The 19,770-nt window shown below is 42.5% G+C and overlaps 1 protein-coding gene across 1 annotated transcript in view; it reads left to right on the plus strand.

Moving 5' to 3' along the window:
- Positions 1–19,770, plus strand: part of OSBP (oxysterol binding protein) — a 44,019-nt gene extending 24,249 nt beyond the window's left edge. The window contains exons 9-15 of the mRNA XM_017890813.1: positions 3,083–3,328; positions 3,616–3,736; positions 12,636–12,739; positions 13,926–14,021; positions 15,853–16,034; positions 17,142–17,362; positions 17,448–19,770. Of these exons, the coding sequence (XP_017746302.1) occupies positions 3,083–3,328; positions 3,616–3,736; positions 12,636–12,739; positions 13,926–14,021; positions 15,853–16,034; positions 17,142–17,362; positions 17,448–17,590 (1,113 nt within the window). The 3' untranslated portion in view covers positions 17,591–19,770. The remainder of the gene's footprint in view (positions 1–3,082; positions 3,329–3,615; positions 3,737–12,635; positions 12,740–13,925; positions 14,022–15,852; positions 16,035–17,141; positions 17,363–17,447) is intronic.

The following is a 19,770-nucleotide window of genomic DNA, read 5'->3' on the forward strand; positions in this document are numbered from 1 at the left end:
AAAAAAAAAAAAAAAAAAAAAAAAGGAAATAGCTTCTGGGTCTAGGTGACTTCTCTCTCCTCCTTTACCATTAGTTCCTTGTTGATACTGCCTTTAGGAATGTATAATCCTGTAACTGTTTTGCCCACAGATCAAGTCTTCACCCTTCCCCTACTCTGGGCTGTGACACAGGAAAACTAATCCTTCTAGGAGGTGTTTTTTCAGGCTTCCGTGGCTACTGGATTCTGGCTGGGCTTCACTAATGCAAGATACCAGTAGGAGGTTATGGCTATGGGAAGTCTCTCCCTCTATGCCCTCTTGAGTGGTGCTCTGGCTTTCACTGGACAGGCCTCCCCTGCCTTGATGTTTTACATTCTCCTGATCCTCCTCTTTTGGACCTCCACCTCTGAGCTGTAGTAATACTGCTACTTCTCCCCATCTCTCCACCCTACCAATGGTTATAGCTTCCTGCTGCTGCTAATCTCTGGGTTGTCTTTTTTTAGCTGCCCAATTTTTCATCAACTGTGTAAATCCTTCCTTCCCCTTTAAATACTCAGACTCATTTGTTTCCCTGCTTGGCTTTTGAGTAATAAAATGACTATTATAAGAAGCTTGGCACTTTTGGAGAAACTGGTTGTTGATGGGCAAGGCTGTGTGTGTGTGAAAAGCAGTGATAAAAATGTGCTGATTCTAGTCCCATGCACTGCTGGTATGTCTAGTACCACCAGTGGAGTACACTGCCTGTCCCCAGTTTTCCTCAAAATGTATGGAAATGTTACTTTATGTTGCCTGAAATTCTGCCACTGAGAGATTTTGTTGGGTGTAGTTAATAAGTGCCCTCTTTAAAAAGAATTGAGGATTAGGGCTTTCTCAACCCACCACCCCTCAGTGTGTGTTCGTGTCCTCATACTGCTTCTCTGTCAGTGTGGGGAAGAGGGCTCAGGAGTATGGCACACTGTTTTGGTAGGTCCTGTTTCTCAAAGGATGAGTGTTGTTGGTCCTGTGGCTCTGTGTTCACTGGAAAATGTTCACAGAGAAACATTTGGGATATTTCTCAGAGAAAAAGCAGGCTGTAGTTTATGAATTTAATTTAATTTATTTATTATTTTATTATTTTTTTGAGACAGGGTCTCACTCTGTTACGCAGGCTGGAGTGCAGCGGCATGGTCTTGACTCACTGCAACCTCTGCCTCCTGGGCTCAAGCCATCATCCCACCTCAGCCTCCCAATTAACTGGGACTACAGGTGCACACCACCACACCTTGCTAATTTTTGTATTTTTTTATAGAGATGGGGTTTTGCCATGTTTCCCAGGCTGGTCTCAAACTGCTGAGCTCAAGCAATCCACTCGCCTCAGCCTCCCAAAGTGCTAGGATTGTAAGCATGAGCCACCACGCGTGGCCAAGTTTATTACTTTTAAAAAGTATATGAATGTATAGAAACAAACTGAAAATGTTAATGGTGGTGATCTCATTTCAAGAAAATTTTTTCCTTGATACTTTGTTTTCAGAGTTTTTTATAGTTAAAAATTATACGATATTAATTTCACAATTGAGGGGGGATAGCAAGTATTAGGGTAATATGTAGCTCAGAGGTTGGTGAGTAGGAGGGTGAACAAAAATGCTGAAAGAGGTGGAACATCAGAAAGAAAAGTGTTGTGTTTTTTCTGTTTGTTTAACTAAAGTGTTGCTTAAGGCCAGAACCGTTCACTAAAAAAGGAATTTTTTTCTTTCTTCTTTTCTTCTCTAGACTTAGAACTCAGGCTAATAATATTTAGACTTGTTCATCTATGTTGTTAATTAAATAAGCTTTATGGACTAACTTGGGAACCCGACTTGTTTTATAGTGAATTTTTACATAGTAAAATCCTTTAAAATTTCAAAGAGTTAATTTAGAAGCTGAGTTTTTTGGGGAGTAGATGGGTGGGGAGCATTAACAGTGTTTCTCACTCCCTACCCCTCCACTCCCCAAAAAAGTCAGCTTCTCTTGTTCACTTCTCTGTACCCAGCGGGTAGCATAGGGTCTGGCACACATGGGTACTCAATAAATATTTGTGGAATGAGTAAGTGAATAAATGAATGAATGAACATCTCCCGCAACAGAAGCCCCCAACCCCTGCTTCATGGACATATACACACACATGCTTGCTTTATCCAGTACTTGGTTGCCTTAAGCTGGCTTCAAAATTAGAAAAGTAAGAGCATGCACAGCCCCCTTTCAACCCCCATCATGAGCACTTCACTCCCAGAAACACAATTATCCAGCCTCAGAGGAGAAGTCAGAATCCTGGCCTGATGCAGAACTGAACTGAGTCTTAGCAATTGTTTTGTCCAGGATGGAAGCTAACTTTTATAACTAGTCAGGATACAGCTATACTTATAATTTACTACTGTTTCTTTCATTCTCCAAGAATTTTAAATACCTGACTTCCTCTCTGGGTATACTTGTGCTAAAATACATTACATTTCTTTTTTTAAAAACTTATCCAGGCCGGGCGCGGTGGCTCGTGCCTGTAATCCCAGCACTTTGGGAGGCCGAGACGGGCGGATCACGAGGTCGGGAGATCAAGGCCACCCTGGCTAACGTGGTGAAACCCCGCTCTACTGAAAATACAAAAATTAACCGGGCGAGGTGGCGGGCGCCTGTAGTCCCAGCTACTCGGGAGGCGGAGGCAGGAGAATGGCGTGAACCCGGGAGGCGGAGCTTGTAGTGAGTGGAGATCGCACCACTGCACTCCAGCCTGGGCAACAAAGTGAGACTCCGTCTCAAAAAAAACAAAAACAAAAAAAACTTATCCAACACTTATTTGATGATGGTCTTCTGTGGGCCAGGCACTGATGGATCTTGGATATGTAGTGCTCAACAGAAGAGGCATGGTTCCCATCTCAAAGAGCTTACAGTTAGTAAAATGAAAACAGTGATTTCTGCCACTCACAGACATGAACAGTTGACAAGGAGAATGGGTTGTTTGCGGATTAAATATTAGAGCTGTTCTACTGAGCAAAGCCCTCTTTCCCCAGTGATTTATTTCCTCAACTGCAAAATAAAACTGTCTCATATAGATGGGTAGGCAGAGTTTTTTTAACTGTTCTTTTCCTTACAGGTAAACTTTAATGAGCCCTTGTCCATGCTTCAGCGCCTTACTGAAGATCTGGAATACCATGAGCTGTTAGACCGAGCTGCAAAATGTGAGAATTCTCTAGAACAGCTCTGTTATGTTGCAGCTTTCACCGTGTCCTCCTACTCCACTACTGTCTTCCGCACCAGTAAGCCATTCAACCCACTGCTTGGAGAGACCTTTGAGTTGGACCGATTAGAGGAGAATGGGTACCGATCACTCTGTGAGCAGGTAAAGGAGCCTCAGGACCATAACGCATTTCCTTTCTGAAGAAAGAGATAATTTTTTGGTTAATCCCCTGGGTCTTAATGTTTGCAGAAATTCTAGTCCCTGTCATCCCAGCTTTTATTCTTTTTCTTCAGAACTTCAGCATTGGAGACACTGGAGGTTCTGGGATTCACCTACTGTTGTGGGTGTAAAAACATCAAGTGTGAATTTTGGGTGTTTCTCACCAATTTATAGGCAGTATCTTTTTCTTCTCCTTTCCGCCTTCTTAATTTGAACCTGATTTCTTCAAGGTGAGTCATCATCCCCCTGCTGCTGCGCACCATGCTGAGTCCAAAAATGGCTGGACATTGCGTCAGGAAATCAAAATCACCAGCAAGTTTCGAGGCAAATACCTCTCCATTATGCCCCTCGGTAAGGTTCCCATCTTTGTCAGAATTAATGCTCCTGGAATGAAAGGTTTTCTGGCACGATGGAGGAGGACACTGGCTCAAGAGTCAGGAGACAGGAGGTCTGATTCAGGCACTGACCCTCACTGACTGGCTTTGGGCAGGTATTTAACTTTTCAGCTATCAAATGAGTGTGGAGGCTAGAAACTCTTTAAGGACCCATCTAGTCCTAAATTCTTTATCCTCTTAGCTATATTTAATGCATCTCACCTAAGCACTATTTAGAACACAAAATCTAGCATGCATTTTTTAAAAAAATTCTGTCTCTGGCCGGGCACGGTGGCTCAAGCCTGTAATCCCAGCACTTTGGGAGGCCGAGACGGGCGGATCAGGAGGTCAGGAGATCGAGACCATCCTGGCTAACAGGGTGAAACCCCGTCTCTACTAAAAACTAAAAAAAAAAAAAAAAAACTAGCCGGGCGACGTGGCGGCGGGCGCCTGTTCCCAGCTACCCGGAGGCTGGGCAGGAGATGGCGTGAAACCCGGGAGGCGGAGTTGCAGTGAGCTTGAATCCTGGCCACAGCACTCCAGCCTGGGTGACAGAGCGAGACTCCGTCTCCAAAAAAAAAAAAAAAAAGAAAAAATTCTGTCTCTTAACTGGTGGTGTTTTTCTCCTTTATCTAGCAATCAGGTTCTCTCTGTAAATCAGAACTCATGATTGCAAGGTTAGGTTTCTCAGCTTAATCCCTCCGCTTTCTCCTCTCCTTCCTCCCTTTTCTCTTCCTCTACCTGATGGGTTGGGTATCAATTATGTAATGGCTGAATTCTAAGTCAGTGAAACTTTATTTTAAAAAGATCTTACTTGGGGCTGGGCACAGTGGCTCACACCTGTAATCCTAGCACTTTGGGAGGCCAAGGTGGGCAGATTGTCTGAGCTCTGGACCAGCCTGGGCAACATGGTGAAACCCCCTCTTTACTAAGAATACAAAAAAATTAGCTGTGGTGGTACACGGCTGTTGTCTCAGCTACTCGGAGGCTGAGGCACAAGAATTGCTTAAACCCGGAGGCAGAGGTTGCAGTGAGCCGAGATTGCGCTATTGCACTCCAGTCTGGGCTACAGAATGAAACTCTATCTCAAAAACAAAGAAAGAAAGAAAAAAACCCCCAAAAAACAAAAACTCTTATTGGATTACAAGTTAATTTTGTGTCAGAATCAGTCCTGGGAATGGAATCCTAATATACAATGTTAGAGATCCTATACCTTAGAAGAAATCCAATTATTAAAAAAGTGTAGTAGAGCTTCTCAATGCTTTCTTGAACTTCTCAATGCTTTCTTAAACCGTGTTTGGCCAAGTGTGTACTGAAGAGTAAAAGCTGCTCTACAGAAAGAGATCAAAGCATAAAGCAATTAGAGAAACCAAGTAGCTCCCAAGAGACAGAGCTGACCATGACTCCCTAAGCTGCTGGTGGCTTTCCATTTCCAGGTTCTAGTCTTTCACGAAGCATAGCTACAATTCTTAAGTATTGCAATATAGACTGCTTCTTTAATGAATTCACCTTTGCTCAGAAACACAAATGCAGCAAACATAGTGCAAACTAGAAATTAGCCAGAAAAAAATTCATAAATGTTTTGTAACATATGTAAAGGGAGAAAAGAAATTGCAGTGTTCCTTCTAATTTCATGGTTAATATGCAGAAGATCCCTAAATGAAAAAGGAGACTAAGTGATACATCAGTCTTGATCTTTACCAAGGAACTTTAAAAAGCTTCTACATGCTTAATTGTCTTTGCAGCTAACAATTTCAGAAGTATTAGCTTAAGAGTAGTAAATGCCTGGGATGTTACCATCTTATTTGCAGAATTAGGGTGTCAGTGGCCATATTGCAATGTGACGTTTTGCCATAGAGAAGAGTTTCAGAGGCCCCTTGAGGATCTCTAAAGGGATGAATTATATTTCATTCCATGGATGGTTAGGTACAGTCAGCTGTCCATACCTGGGTATTCTGCATTCATGGATACTGAGAGTACTCGGGGCCAGTCGTGGTGGCTCATGCCTGTAATCCCAGCACTTTGGGAGGCCAAGGCAGGCGGATCACCTGAGGTTAGGAGTTCAAGGCCAGTCTGGCCAACATGGTGAAACCCCGTCTCTACTAAAAATACAAAAATTAGCCAGGTGTGGTGTCGGGTGCCTGTAATCCCAGCTACTCGAGAGGCTGAGGCAGGAGAATTGCTTGAACCCAGGAGGCGGAGGTTGCAGTAAGCTGAGATTGTGCCATTTCACTCTAGCCTGGGTGACAAGAGCAGAACTCCCTCTCAGGGAAAAAAAAAAAAAAAGCCTGTAATCCCAGCACTTTGGGAGGCCAAGATGGGCGGATCACAAGGTCAGGAGATCAAGACCATCCTGGCTAACACGGTGAAACCCCATCTCTACTAAAAACTACAAAAAAGTAGCCAGGTGAGGTGGTGGGCCCCTGTAGTCCCAGCTACTCGGGAGGCTGAGGCAGGAGAATGGCATAAACCCGGGAGGCAGAGCTTGCAGTGAGCTGAGATCTGGCCACTGCACTGCAGCCTGGGTGACAGAGCGAGACTCCGTCTCAAAAAAAAAAAAAATGAAAAAAGAAAAAATACTGGTGGGAAAGAAATAATAAAAAATAATGATACAAAAAAAGACCAAAAAAAAACCTATTTATGTAGCATTTATATTGTATTATGTATTATAAGTAATCTAAGTATACGAGGGAGAGGATATGTGTAGGTTACATGCAGATACTCTGCACCATTTTATATGAGTGACTTGACCAAATTGTGGTATCTGCAGGGTGTTCTGTAACCAATCCCTCACGAATACCAGGGGAAGAGGATTCATCTAAAAGATAACAATAAACTTAACTAATGAAATATTGTACATTTTCTCTATAATTTGACTAATCTAGATTTCTTTGAGGAATGAATACATGAACATGGTATAGATGGTGGATCTAATTTTTTTTCTAAGTTTTAGTAATTTGTTAAGGATCTAATTTTTTAATGTTAAAACATTTCTCTTATCCTAGAGAAACTTCATTTTAAAATAAATTAATTAAATAGGAAAACAAAATTAATTAAAAGAAAACAATTTGATAGTATTTACATTCCTATGGTTATTTAAGATTTGGATCACCAGGATCCTGTTAAATTCCTCCGCATATCAGCTGCTTAACTGAGTACCTGCCATGGGGCGGGCATGGTTCTCAGTGTTTGGAAAGTGTAAGTGAACAAAACAAAAATCCCGGTCTTCATGGGGAGATTGAAGAAAGGATTGACTTTGTGATAGGAAGCTGAATATAGAAATCTAAAGAATGGAATTTCTAGATACCTGCCCTGGGGATGGCTGTATTTAACACTTTTAGGCTCAATGGCTTGGAAGGCGAATCATGCAGTGAAATTTTTACATTTGCCATGGCACTCAGTTCTCAGAGAGAAAATTATTGTTAAACCAGTAGATATAACTAAAGAAAAATTTATGGACAAGGTTGTGAGTGAGTGAACAGATGGATGACTGGCAGTTTAATACACTGCTCCGGTGTGTTCAGCATAAAGTAATGCATCTCGGGAAAAGTAGTTCAAACTTTCATGTTAATAATTGAAGTAGCATTTGTTGAGTGTTCATTATGGGTCAGCCATTGATAGTAGTGCTTTTCATGTATTAATTCATTCAGGCCCAACAATAATTCCATGAGATAGACACCTTTATTGCCATTTTTTAAACAAAGAAAACTAGGTATAGATAGGTTAGGTTGTCAGGGTCAGCTTAATCAGCTAGTATGGGATCTGAGTTGAGGCAATCTGGCTTCAGGGACCACTGTCTTTATCACTAGGCTGTACTGAAAAGGAGAGACTACAAGCCGTCAGTTACAATTACAGTGCAAAAAGCACACTGAAGACATCAGCCCAATATTCTCACGGAGGTCTGACAAGATAAGACAGTTTTAAGGTTATTTGGTAGCAGGACAACTTTGTACAAAATTATGGTTCTGTTAACTCCACTGTGAAAAAGTCAGCCAGGACTGAAGAAAATCTAATACAGACCAATGAAAGTGCCTAAAGATACTTGGAGGCAGTGGCAATGAGTTTGAGTTTCCCTATAAAATAGGCTAAAAAGATTAGAACCCTTGACATTTGGAAAAAAGAATGCTTCTAGAAAACATAACTGAAGTTTCCAAATAAGGCTATTGTAAGGGGCAAATATGAATTTCTTTTTTTTTTTTTTTTTTGAGACTGAGTCTTGCTGTGTCACCCAGGCTAGAGTGCAATGGCGCAGTCTTGGCTCACTGCAACCTCACTGGGTTCAAGCGATTCTCCTGCCTCAGCCTCCTGAGTAGCTGGAATTACAGGTGCCCACCACCGTGCCCGGCTAATTTTTGTATTTTTGGTAGAGATGGCCCATGTTGGCCAGGCTGGTCTCAAACTCCTGACCTCATGATCTACCCACCTCGGCCTCCCAAAGTGCTGGGATTACAGCCGTGAGCTACCATGCCCAGTGCAAATAAGAATTTCTTCATCAAGTTCTAGGATATAGAAATTCGCTGATATGCTTGAAGTTTAAAAAGGTGCATTTATTTTTATTTATGGATTTTTTTTTCTCTTTTTTTTTTGAGACAAAGGCTCACTGTGTCGCCCAGGCTGGAGTGCAGTGGTGCAATCTCTGCTTGTTGCAACCTCCGCCTCCCAGGCTCAGGCGATTCTCCTGCCTCAGCCTCCCAAGTAGCTGGGATTACAGCTGTCCACCACCATACCCAGCTAATTTTTGTATTTTTAGTAGAAACTGGGTTCCACAATGTTGGCCAGGCTGGTTGGTCTCGAACTTCTGATCTCAAGTGATCCACCTGCCTTGGCCCCCCAAAATGCTGGGATTACAGGCATGAGGCACCACCATGCCCGACCAAAAAGATAGATTTAATTAAGACTCTTGGCCCAGATGCAGTGGCTCACGCCTGTAATCCCAACACTTTGGGAGGCCAAGGCAGGAGGATCACTTGGGCCCAAGAGTCTGATAGCAGCCTGGGCAACATAGGGAGACCCCCATCTCTACAAAAAAAAAAAAAAGAATGATTGCTTTGACAGTCTTTTCCTTTCAGCATTTTGCTTATATCATCCCATTGCCTTCTGGCCTCTATGACTTATTTTTCTTGTCCTTTTTCCAGTTTTTTTTTTTCATATTTTTTATTTTTATTACTTACTTTATTTTTTTCAGACAGAGTCTTGCTCTGTCTCCCAGACTGGAGTGCAGTGGTATGATCTTGGTTCACTGCAACCTCCCGCTCCTGGGTTCAACTGATTATCCTGCCTCAGCCTTCTGACTAGCTGGGACTACAGGCGTGCACCACCACAACTGGCTAACTTGTATTTTTAGTAGAGATGGGATTTCACCATGTTGGCCTGGCTGGTCTTGAACTACTCACCTCAAGTGATCCACCTGCTTCGGCCTCCCAGAGTGCTGGATTACAGGCATGAGCCACTGTGCCTGGTCTCTAATTTTTTAATTGTAAAATACACGTAACATAAAATTTAGCACCTTACCAATTCTTAAGTGTAGTGGTCAGTGGTATTACATACATAATGTTGTGCAACCATCACCACCCTCCATCTCCAAAACTCTTAATCTTGTAAAATGGGAACTCTATATACATTACAAAATAATTTTTTTTTTTTTTTTTTTTTTTTTTTGAGATGGAGTCTCGCTCTGTCGCCCAGGCTGGAGTGCAGTGGCGCCATCTCGGCTCACTGCAAGTTCCGCCTCCTGCGTTCATGCCATTCTCCTGCCTCAGCCTCCTGAGTAGCTGGAACTACAGGCAACCCACCACCATGCCCCGCTAATTTTTTGTACTTTTAGTGGAGATGGGGTTTCACCGTGGTCTCGATCTCCTGACCTCGTGATCCACCCACCTCCACCTCCCAAAGTGCGGGGATTACAGGCGTGAGCCGCCATACCCAGCCTCCTTTGCCCATTGTTGACTTGAGTTCTTTAGTGTCAGGGAATGCTGGCCTCATAGAATGAGATGGTAGAGGAGGAGGTATTGGTTAAGAGATTTAGGCCGGGTGCAGTGGATCGTGCCTGTAATCCTAGTATTTTGGGAGGCTAAGGTGGGAGGATCGCCTGAGCCCAGAAGCTCAAGACCAGTTTAGGCAACATAGTGGGACCCTGTCTCTACAAAAAATGAAAAACTTTAGCTGGGCGTTGTGGCATATGCCTGTAGTCCCAGCTACTTGGGAGACTGAGGAGGGAGGATCGCTTGAGCCCAGGAGGTCAAGGTTGCAGTGAACTATGATTGCACCATTGCATTCCAGTCTGGGTGACAAAGCAAGATCCTGTCTCAAAAAAAAAAAAAAAAAAAAAAAAAAAAAAAAAAACATTGTGTGTGTGGTGGCTCACGCCTGTAATCCCAGCTCTTTGGGAGGCCGAGGTGGGCGGATCACGAGTTCAGTAGTTTGAGACCAGCCTGGCCAATATGGTGAAACCCTGTCTCTACTAAAAATACAAAAATTAGCTGGGCGTGGTGGTGGGCTCCTGTAACTCCAGCCACTCGGGAGGCTGAGGCAGGATTGTTTGAACCCGGAAGGTGGAGGTTGCAGTGAGCTGAGACTGCACCACTGCACTCCAGTCTGGGTGACAAAGCAAAACTCCATCTGGAAAACAAAAGAAAAAGAAAAAGAAACCCAGAGATTTAGAATATGTTTAGGTGGAGCAAATATTTCGAATGTGTTTGTGAAGATTAAATGAAATAATGCATGAGGAGGCAATAGCACGGCGCCTAGTACACAGCAAGTGTTCTCAGTGAGTTGCTGTTATTATCATTAATGTCATAGCCTTCATTGTTGTTATCCTTATCTGCCAAGGCAGGGCTACTTTAATTTTTTGTATAAGAAACATGTCTAAACCACAACTGGTGAGTTATTTTTATTAGTGGTTACAGAGAGAACTTAGGGTTATACTTTTACTGGAATCGACTTTTTAATTTTAATTTTATTTTATTTTATTTTATTTTATTTTATTTTTTTGAGATGGAGTCTCACTCTGTTGCCAGGCTGGAGTGCAGTGGCGCGGTCTCGGCTCACTGCAAGCTCCGCCTCCTGGGTTCACGCCATTCTCCTGCCTCAGCCTCCCATATTTTTATTTTTTATTTTTGAGACAGTGACTCACTCTGTCGTCCAGGCTGGAGTGCAGTGATGTGATCTTGGCTCACTGCAACCTTTGCCTCCTGGGTTCAAGTGATTCTCCCACCCTCAGCCTCCCGAGTAGCTGGGATTACAGGCACACACCACCACACCCAGCTAATTTTTTGTATTTTTAGTAGAGATGGGGTTTCACCATGTTGGCCAGGCTGGTCTTGAACACCTGACGTCAAGTGATCTGCCCACTTTGGCCTTCCAAAGTGCTGGGATTATAGAGGTGAGCCATCCCACCTGGCCTGGAATTGACTATTATTAACTATCTTTTTAAATTTTTGATTATTTTGAACCCTCAGTTATCTATCCTGTGAAACCACTGATTTTGTTATTCATTGGAGATTGACTCATAGGAACAGGAGTCAGCTATATGTTTCAAGCATTTTATTAGGCAAATAAACAGACATTTACTGCACAATAGGACGGATTATCCCGAGTTTACAGATGATAAAACCAAGGCCCTTGAAACATTCATAGTGCAATACTGTAATGCAATTCTGACACTAACCACCCAGAGTTCCCGCGGATTCCCTAAGTTAAGGGCATAGTACCCAACAAGATTGCCCTTGCTTCAGATGCCAGCAACAAGTTGGAGGCCCTAGGCCACCTGCACTTCTGATAACTGGCTGTAAGTTCAGGAGTTCCCACAACTACCTCAGGTTTGATAATTCATTAGAATGACTCAGAACTCAGGAAAGTGCTCTAGTTATCATTACCGTTTTATTATTCAGGGTACAAATCAGGGCCAGCCAAACGAAGGGACCCATAGGGTGAGGTCTGGGAGGGTCCTGAACACAGAACTTTGTGTCCTGTCACCATGGAATCAGAGCACATCACCCTCTTGGCACACTGATATATTCATCAACCAGGAAACTCCACTGAGCTTTGGTGTCCAGAGATTTTAGTAGGGCTTCATTATTTAGGTTTGATTGCAGGATTTAATTCAATATCCAGATCTTCTTTCATCACCGGAGGTCAGGAAGTTAACCCAGTATCAGGTGACTCAAAACCCTGTCTCTAATCACATGGTGGAGCCTGGCTTGTTCTCATCCTAAGTTATTAGCATTAGCTCTCTGGGGCCCACCATGAGTCACCTCATTAGTATAAATTGTCAAGGTCCACCATAAATAACAGAGATACTCCTGTCACTTGGGAAATTTTAAGGGTTTTATTCTTCATTATATAACAGAGGGTCATACATCTAATGAGGACTAGAGCCAGGATTTAATCCAGTTCTGTCTGATTTCAAAGCCCCAGCTCTATCCACTATTCCGTTTTTACAATTAAGGGGCCTTAAATAAGTGGTTTGTTTAAGGTCACACAGCTAGTAACTAACAATAGAGCCCGGTCCCAGTACAGACTACCAATGTGTGCTCCTTCCATAATGCAATTACTTCCACGATGCATGTTGGGGCACATTTGACTTGTTTCTGTGAATTTTGCGGTTGTGTTATAGAACACAGCGCCCTGGCTGAGGTATATCAGTTGCCAGGGTTTGTCATCATGTAGTTATGTTTTATTCATAGATTGTTAAAAGTCAAGTGAGAAAAATTCAGTCAATACTTCCAGCATTTAAGAAAGTATAAGTCATTTTTATTGTTTTATTTCTAAAAGTAATAAATATCAATAGAAAGAAATTAATCCATTACTGTTTTGAGGCTGCATGATGCTATTTTTCTGACATTTGGCTTAATTTGGATACCTCTTTCTGCTTCCAGGTACCATTCATTGTATTTTCCATGCAACTGGGCACCACTACACTTGGAAGAAAGTTACCACAACTGTACACAACATTATTGTGGGCAAGTTGTGGATAGATCAGGTGAGGAAAGGTACCTAAAGTGCGTGTGAAGTTTAAAAGAATACCTCTTTAGATATATTTCTGCAGTATTTAGGACATGTGAACTGGTCCCAGAATGTTCCTACCGATTCATCAGTTTCTCCTAAGGAATTTCTCTCAGGCAGTAACCCTACCTCTACCTCCCCAAGTTTCTGTACCACAAATTATTGTTTATAAAGGACCAAATTATAACATTCATCAGTGACTATTCTGCTAGGACTGTGTTGGGTGCTACGACAGGGAGAAAAAACAAACGTGGCCCCAACTCTTAATTCTTTCATTATTCATCAAATATTTATTGCCAGGCAGTATGCTAGGTCCTGGGGATACAAAGTCTGATGAGATGTCCCTCAAGAAGTTATTATATCATTAGAGATATATGACCAATGTGTAGGTTGGAAAGTATGCAGCAACATACACTAATATAAAAGATGCCCTACGATAGTATCTGATTAATTGTCAGTTTGCTCTTAAGACAATGGTTGCAGTAAATTTAGAAAAGAGGGAATACTGTCTTCTGAGCAGTCAGGAAAGGCCTCACAGTAGATATGGGAATTAAGCTGAATCTTAAAGTGTGGTTTGGGATTCAGAAGATTGAAAGGAAGGGAAAATGGGCCCGGCATGTTGGCTCATGCCTGTAATCCCAACATCTTGGGAGGCCAAACTGGGAGGATCACTTAAGCACAGGAGTTTGAGACTAGCCTGGGCAACATAGTGAGACCTTGTCTCTACAAAAAATTTTTTTAAAAAAAAAGAAGAAAAGAGGGAAAATGAAATGAGTCAAGTATAGAAAGACCCACCATATGTAATTTGAAATTGTGAGTAGAGTATTTTGATTTAAGCAGAAGAGTTCATGAAGGGTACTAGTGAGGGATTGGTTTGGAAAGGTAAATTATCATGTGAATTTCAGTATATGTGCTGAAGGTCAAATCATGCCATCTAACATGTGAGATACAATTCAAAACACGTGGTCACTTGGTCTTGATCTCACCCTGGAAAAGCAAGGTTACATAGGGATTCTATAGCATGCCCAAGGCTAGCTAAAATCGGAATCTTAAACAAGGGATTACTAGAATGTAAGATTGAAAAGTAAAGAATTATGAACCATGGATTTGGCAGACATTGAATTTATCCAGTCTTAATAAAACTGAATTTTTTCATTTTACAGTCTGGTGAAATTGATATTGTGAATCACAAGACAGGAGACAAGTGTAATCTTAAATTCGTTCCTTATAGCTACTTCTCTCGGGATGTAGCAAGAAAGGTAAGGGGAGTTTAAATTACATCACTTAGCATGCATCTCTTAGAAAGCATACTCCTTTAGGACTGGGATGTATATACACGTGGGGAGGTGTGGGGGGTGTGTACATTATATATAGTGTATGTGTACATATAGTGATTCAAAAAAAGTACAGGTGAAAGGCTGGGCACGGTGGCTCACAGCTGTAATCCCAGCACTTTGGGAGGCTGAGGCGGGCAGATCGCGTGAGGTCAAGAATTTGAGTCCAGCCTGGCCAACATGGTGAAACCTTGTCTCTACTAAAAATACAAAAATTAGCTGGGTGTGGTGGCACGTGCCTGTATCCCAGCTACTCGGGAGGCTGAGGCAGGAGTATCACTTGAACCTGGGAGGCAGAGGCTGCAGTGAGTCTCGCACCATTGCACTCCAGCCTGGGCGACAGAGTAAGACTCCGTCTCAAAAAAAAAAAAGGAAAAGAAAAAGAAAAAAAAGGTAGAGGTGAAGGAGAAAGTCAGCAAGAAATACTATATCGTATTACTAAAACAATTCCTTCTCTTTTCTGGGAATGACAATAAGTGAGGAAGTGAAAGTGTCAAGAGCAATGAGAAATTGAAAATGGGAAACACAGCCGAGGCAGGCGGATCACCTGAGGTCAGGAGTTCAAAACCAGCCTGACCAGCATGGAGAAACCCTATCTCTACAAAAAATACAAAATTAGCCGGGCATGGTGGCACATGCCTGAAATCCCAGCCACTTGGGAGGCTGAAGCGGGAGAATTGCTTGAACCAGTGAGGTGGAGGTTGCAGTGAGCCGATCACACCATTGCCCTCCAGCCTGGGCAAAAGAGAGAAACGCCATCTCAAAAAAAAGAAGAAGAAGAAAAGAGAAAAAGAGAAAGTAAATGGGAAAGCACAGAGGAAGGACTAATAAAAGATTTCAGGAAGAAGGGATTTGATCCCTGAGAAGTTTGAGAAGTTTAATGGGGAGTTGTGTGATACCACCATAATGATTTGTGTCATGAATTTCTGTGGGAGACTGAAGAATAGCTGGGGATTTCAATCTGTTTATGGGTCCCTATGAATTTCTGGAGAGAAGAAAATATAATTCTGAGTACCAGTCAGATGCTTTTTCTGCATGTATCTTTGATACAAAACTCCCTGGGAAGGGTAGTGAGGGGAGGGGACAGAGAGCAAGGAGGAAGTGGGGATAGTTAATGGGTACAAAAAAATAGAATAAAGTCTAGTATTTGCTGGCACAACAGGGTGACTGCAGTCAAAAATAATTGTACATTTTAAAATAACAAAGAGTATAAAATAAAAATAAAAAGTTTACCAAAAATCCCCATATGACAAAAAATGGTAATGAAATCCCCAAGTCATGGCTCAGTTATTTCAAGTAGCAGAAAAAAAATACAACAAAATAATTTGAGGCCAGGCATGGTGGCTCATGCCTATAATCCTAACACTTTGGGAGGCAGAAATAAGAGGATTGCTTGAGCCAAGGAGTTCAAGACCTGCCTGGGCAACATAGCAAGACCCTTTTTCTAAAAAAAAAATTAAAGAATTAGCCAGATGTGGTGGCACATGCCTGTAGTCCTAGCTAGTCGAGTGGCTGAGGTGAGAGATCACTTGAGCCCTAGAGTTGGAGGCCACAGTGAGCTATGATTGCATCAGTGTACTCCAGCCTGGGCAGTAGAGCAAGATCCCATCTCTAATAATAATAATAATTTGGATGACTCCCTGGTGTTTGTTATAACAGGATCTAACCAGTATTTATCCTAGGACTTCCAGTATAGTCAGGTAAGCTAATTCACAATGAATTCTATATAGCCAAGCCCTGTTCTCCACCCTTGCAGGTGACAGGGGAAGTGACAGATCCATCAGGAAAAGTCCACTTTGCCCTTCTGGGGACATGGGATGAGAAAATGGAATGTTTCAAAGTACAGCCAGTCATTGGGGAAAATGGGGGTGATGCTCGACAGAGAGGCCATGAAGCAGAGGATAGCAGGGTCATGCTGTGGAAAAGGAATCCTTTACCGTGAGTATCAGTATACATGCTGCCCAGATACCACTTTGCCCTTGACTATGGAGCAATATCGAAGGCATTTCTGCCTGCCCTCTCACTTAATTATGTGAGGAATTGAGCAAGGGAAATTGAGACCTTTGGAGAGATTAATAGAAGGTTGTCATTGTGTGATTTGACTTGCAGGATATGCTTATTTCAAACCAAACTACATCTGACAAAAAATACTTTGTGCTGTGGTCCTTTGGATTGTGATTCAGAAGGATATTTTTCTACTGTTTAGAGCAAAACTGTTCAAAAGTGGCTAGAGGAGGAAGGTGCCTACCACCTGTTAACAGTTTAGCCTAAAGGCCCATCAGCAGCCAGGTGCGGTGGCTCACACCTGTAATCCCAGCACTTTGGGAGGCCAGGGCAGGTGAATCCCTTGTGATTAGGAGTTCAAGACCAGCCTGGCCAATATGGCGAAACACTGTCTCTACTAAAAATACAGAAATTAGCTACATATGATGGTGCGCACCCATAATCCCAGCTACTTGAGAGGCTGAGGCATGAGGATGACTTGAGCCCAGAAGTGTGAGGTTGCAGTGAGCTGAGATCATGCCACTGCACTGCAGCCTAGGTGACAGAGTGAGACTGTCTAAATAAATAAATAATAAAAAGAGAAAAAAGCCTAGCAGAAAAGAACGATCCCTGAGACAATGTGCAGGACTTTGGAAACAAGATGGAGGTCACTTATTTCCTGTCATCAAATCTAATAAAGTCAATTTGTAGTGATAGCCAAGATTATCCCAGAGAGAGGTTAAAAAGAAAACTAAGGAAACAGGAGTGAGGAATTTTCATTCAGTAGAATGTTTCCTTCTTTCTATTGAATGTAGATAATTTCAGCTGGGTGCCACACAACACCAGAAGACTGTGGAACTGAGTGATGCCGGGGAGGAGATGGGGAGTGATCTCTCCTTTAGTTAGGGCAACGTGACATGGTCCTAGATCCTTTTCACAGACCCTGTTTTTGTAGAACAGCCTTGGTGATGTGGCCTTGGCAGTGTACTTAGTTGTTGTTGCTCCTTAAATAGGGTCTGGGCTCTGGGATTACCATTTCTTTTTCTTATCTTCTACTTTTAGGAAGAATGCAGAAAACATGTATTACTTCTCAGAGCTTGCTCTGACTCTCAATGCTTGGGAAAGTGGCACTGCCCCCACAGACAGCCGGTTACGACCTGACCAGAGACTGATGGAAAATGGGCGCTGGGATGAAGCAAATGCGGAGAAGCAGCGCCTGGAGGAAAAACAAAGACTTTCCAGAAAGAAGAGAGAAGCAGAAGCTATGAAAGCCACAGAGGATGGTAATGAACTTCTCTTCTACTCTTCTTTCTTGATGCATAGAGAATGCCAGCACTAATTTTTTTCTTTCCTCTCTTTTCCTTTTAGGCACACCATATGATCCCTATAAGGCACTGTGGTTTGAGCGGAAGAAGGACCCTGTTACCAAGGAGTTAACCCATATTTATAGGGGAGAATACTGGGAGTGTAAAGAAAAACAGGACTGGAGCTCATGCCCGGACATTTTCTGAAATGGCAGTAACAAAAAAGAGGAGCATCTAATGGAGAAGAGGACAGAGGATGTGTGGGAAAGCTAGCAGTTGTGACTCTCTTGCCAAGTGCTTTCCTCAAGTTTGTCTCTCTTGACCAATCATTTTTTCCAAATCAATCACCAGAAGGAGACATCAGTGGTGGTGATTGGCTGGTTGCCTTAGCTGATTGAAACTGAAATCGACATATGAGATACTAGGTCTGTAAGGGAGAGGTTTAGTGGCTGAAGGTTAGTGTATTCCACATCCACAAAGTCAAGTATTCTGGGCTCTTCTTTCTCCCTCTGCCCCCGTTTAAGATGATGTCACTTACCCTCCCCTTGTAGTATCCTGCTCAGCCAAGATCTGCGTAAGATTATGATTCAGGGGCATTTTGGTGCTGTTCAAAGCAAGAACCGAATTTAGAAGTTCCCTTAAAAAGAAACATGTAAGACTTAACCAATGGAGGCATCGTGAATGGTTGCAGTGGAGCTTAGGTATAACATCATCAAATGTGTTCACACATGGGGTCGGTTTAATGGAGTGTCCACGCGGAGATAACTGCGATATTGGAACACCTGTGAGAGAGATTGTTCTATAGGGCTGGGATATTCAGAGTTACATTCTTGGAAGTTTCTGTTTTTACTTGCATCGAACACCCCTCTGTTGTTCTCCATCATCTTTAGTAGCAACTGGAGACCACTTTGGTGGTTGGTAAGAGGGGTGCATTCTCCTCACAAAGGGGTTTTATGGACTTTCTCTGGCGGAGGACTTCTGAGAACACAGGCAGGATGGGAAAAGACTACTAGTCACTTTTGCTTTCCCAGCCCCCCTCAGTGCCATCCTTCATTGTCTTTCTGGCTTCTCTTCTTTCTCCTGGCACAGTACCATTTTGGGTCTGTGCCCCAGTGTGGAGCAAAACATTGCCTGTCCCATTCTGATATACTTCAGAATTTGAGAGGAGAAGTTAATCTGAAACAAAAGTTTTCACCATCTCTCAAGCCCCAAGGACTGGAGCCACCTCTGGAATAATGTGTTAAATATCTGTATATTATATATATGTAGAGAAAAATCTAATTTTTTGGTTTGATTTTCTTCCCATTAAGAATCTTGTTTTTTGATATCCCTGGTCTCCCTGAGACTCTCTCTCGGACACGTGTTGATGTGGATGGCACTCCTCTGCTCTCCATTTTTTATGGGCAGAGAGATTCAAAACCTGAGTAGGATCATGTCTGGCAGTTACTAAACAGGGACTTTGTCCATGGTTTGTATCATGGGGTGCCTACTGCTGTCTAAACTCTGCTCTCCTAATTAGCTGACTCTTGAAAATGAAATCCTAACCTCTTTCCTGCCTCTTTTCTTTCTCTTTTTAGGAAGAGTATGGGTAGAAAGTCCGGAGGGCAACTTCCAGTTTAATTCTGCTCTGTCCGGCACATGGGCTAAACCCCGAAAGAACTTTCTTCCTAGTATGTGGGGCTTAAAGCACTGTCGTGTGGGGTGGATCAGATAATTGCTCCTGTGGGGCCCTGGCTTCCTTCTCTGTTTGTTCTGTATTTGTTTTCGTTGTCTTGTTGAGAAATATCCCTGTGCAACCCACCCTTGGTTGAGGATCACAAATTGAGGTGCCTTCCTTGTATGCTTTTTGTTAGTATTTTTTGTTTTGTTCCTTAACTGCTGAGCCTCAGCCAGCGTGGGTCCTGGGGGAAAATATCATTCCAAAGGAAGCCATCCCTGCGAGGAAATTGGTTTTACTGGGCAAAGTAGTACTTTTATTCCTTCCCTTATCCCTTCCTTCCTAGTTGTGATAAACGTGGGAGAGGAGTGACTTTGACTGCTGGGGAATTTCCTCCTAAGAACCTTATTCCCAAAATAAGCCAGGGGTTATGTCAAGGCTTCTTTCAAGGAGGCTCATAAAAGCAGTGACCTCATCTGGGGCTTTGGATAGAGTGAGAATTCCCCAACTAAATTGGACTTCTCTGCTTTATCCCCTTCCTTCACCATCTGCACTACATTTCTGGCTTGATCCCCAATCAGATTCCCGCTAATGGAAGAAGTTTAGAATCTTTCAGGTGGAATAAAGTCACATGAAAACAAAACACAACTATATATATTTTCAGTTTTTTTGCCTTATTGCTTTTTTTCCAAAAAAAAAACTACTAAATTAAATAATTTTTTTAAAGTCA

This window comes from Rhinopithecus bieti, unplaced genomic scaffold, assembly GCF_001698545.2.
Source record: "Rhinopithecus bieti isolate Rb0 unplaced genomic scaffold, ASM169854v2 scaffold_19722, whole genome shotgun sequence".
Taxonomy (NCBI): domain Eukaryota; kingdom Metazoa; phylum Chordata; class Mammalia; order Primates; family Cercopithecidae; genus Rhinopithecus; species Rhinopithecus bieti.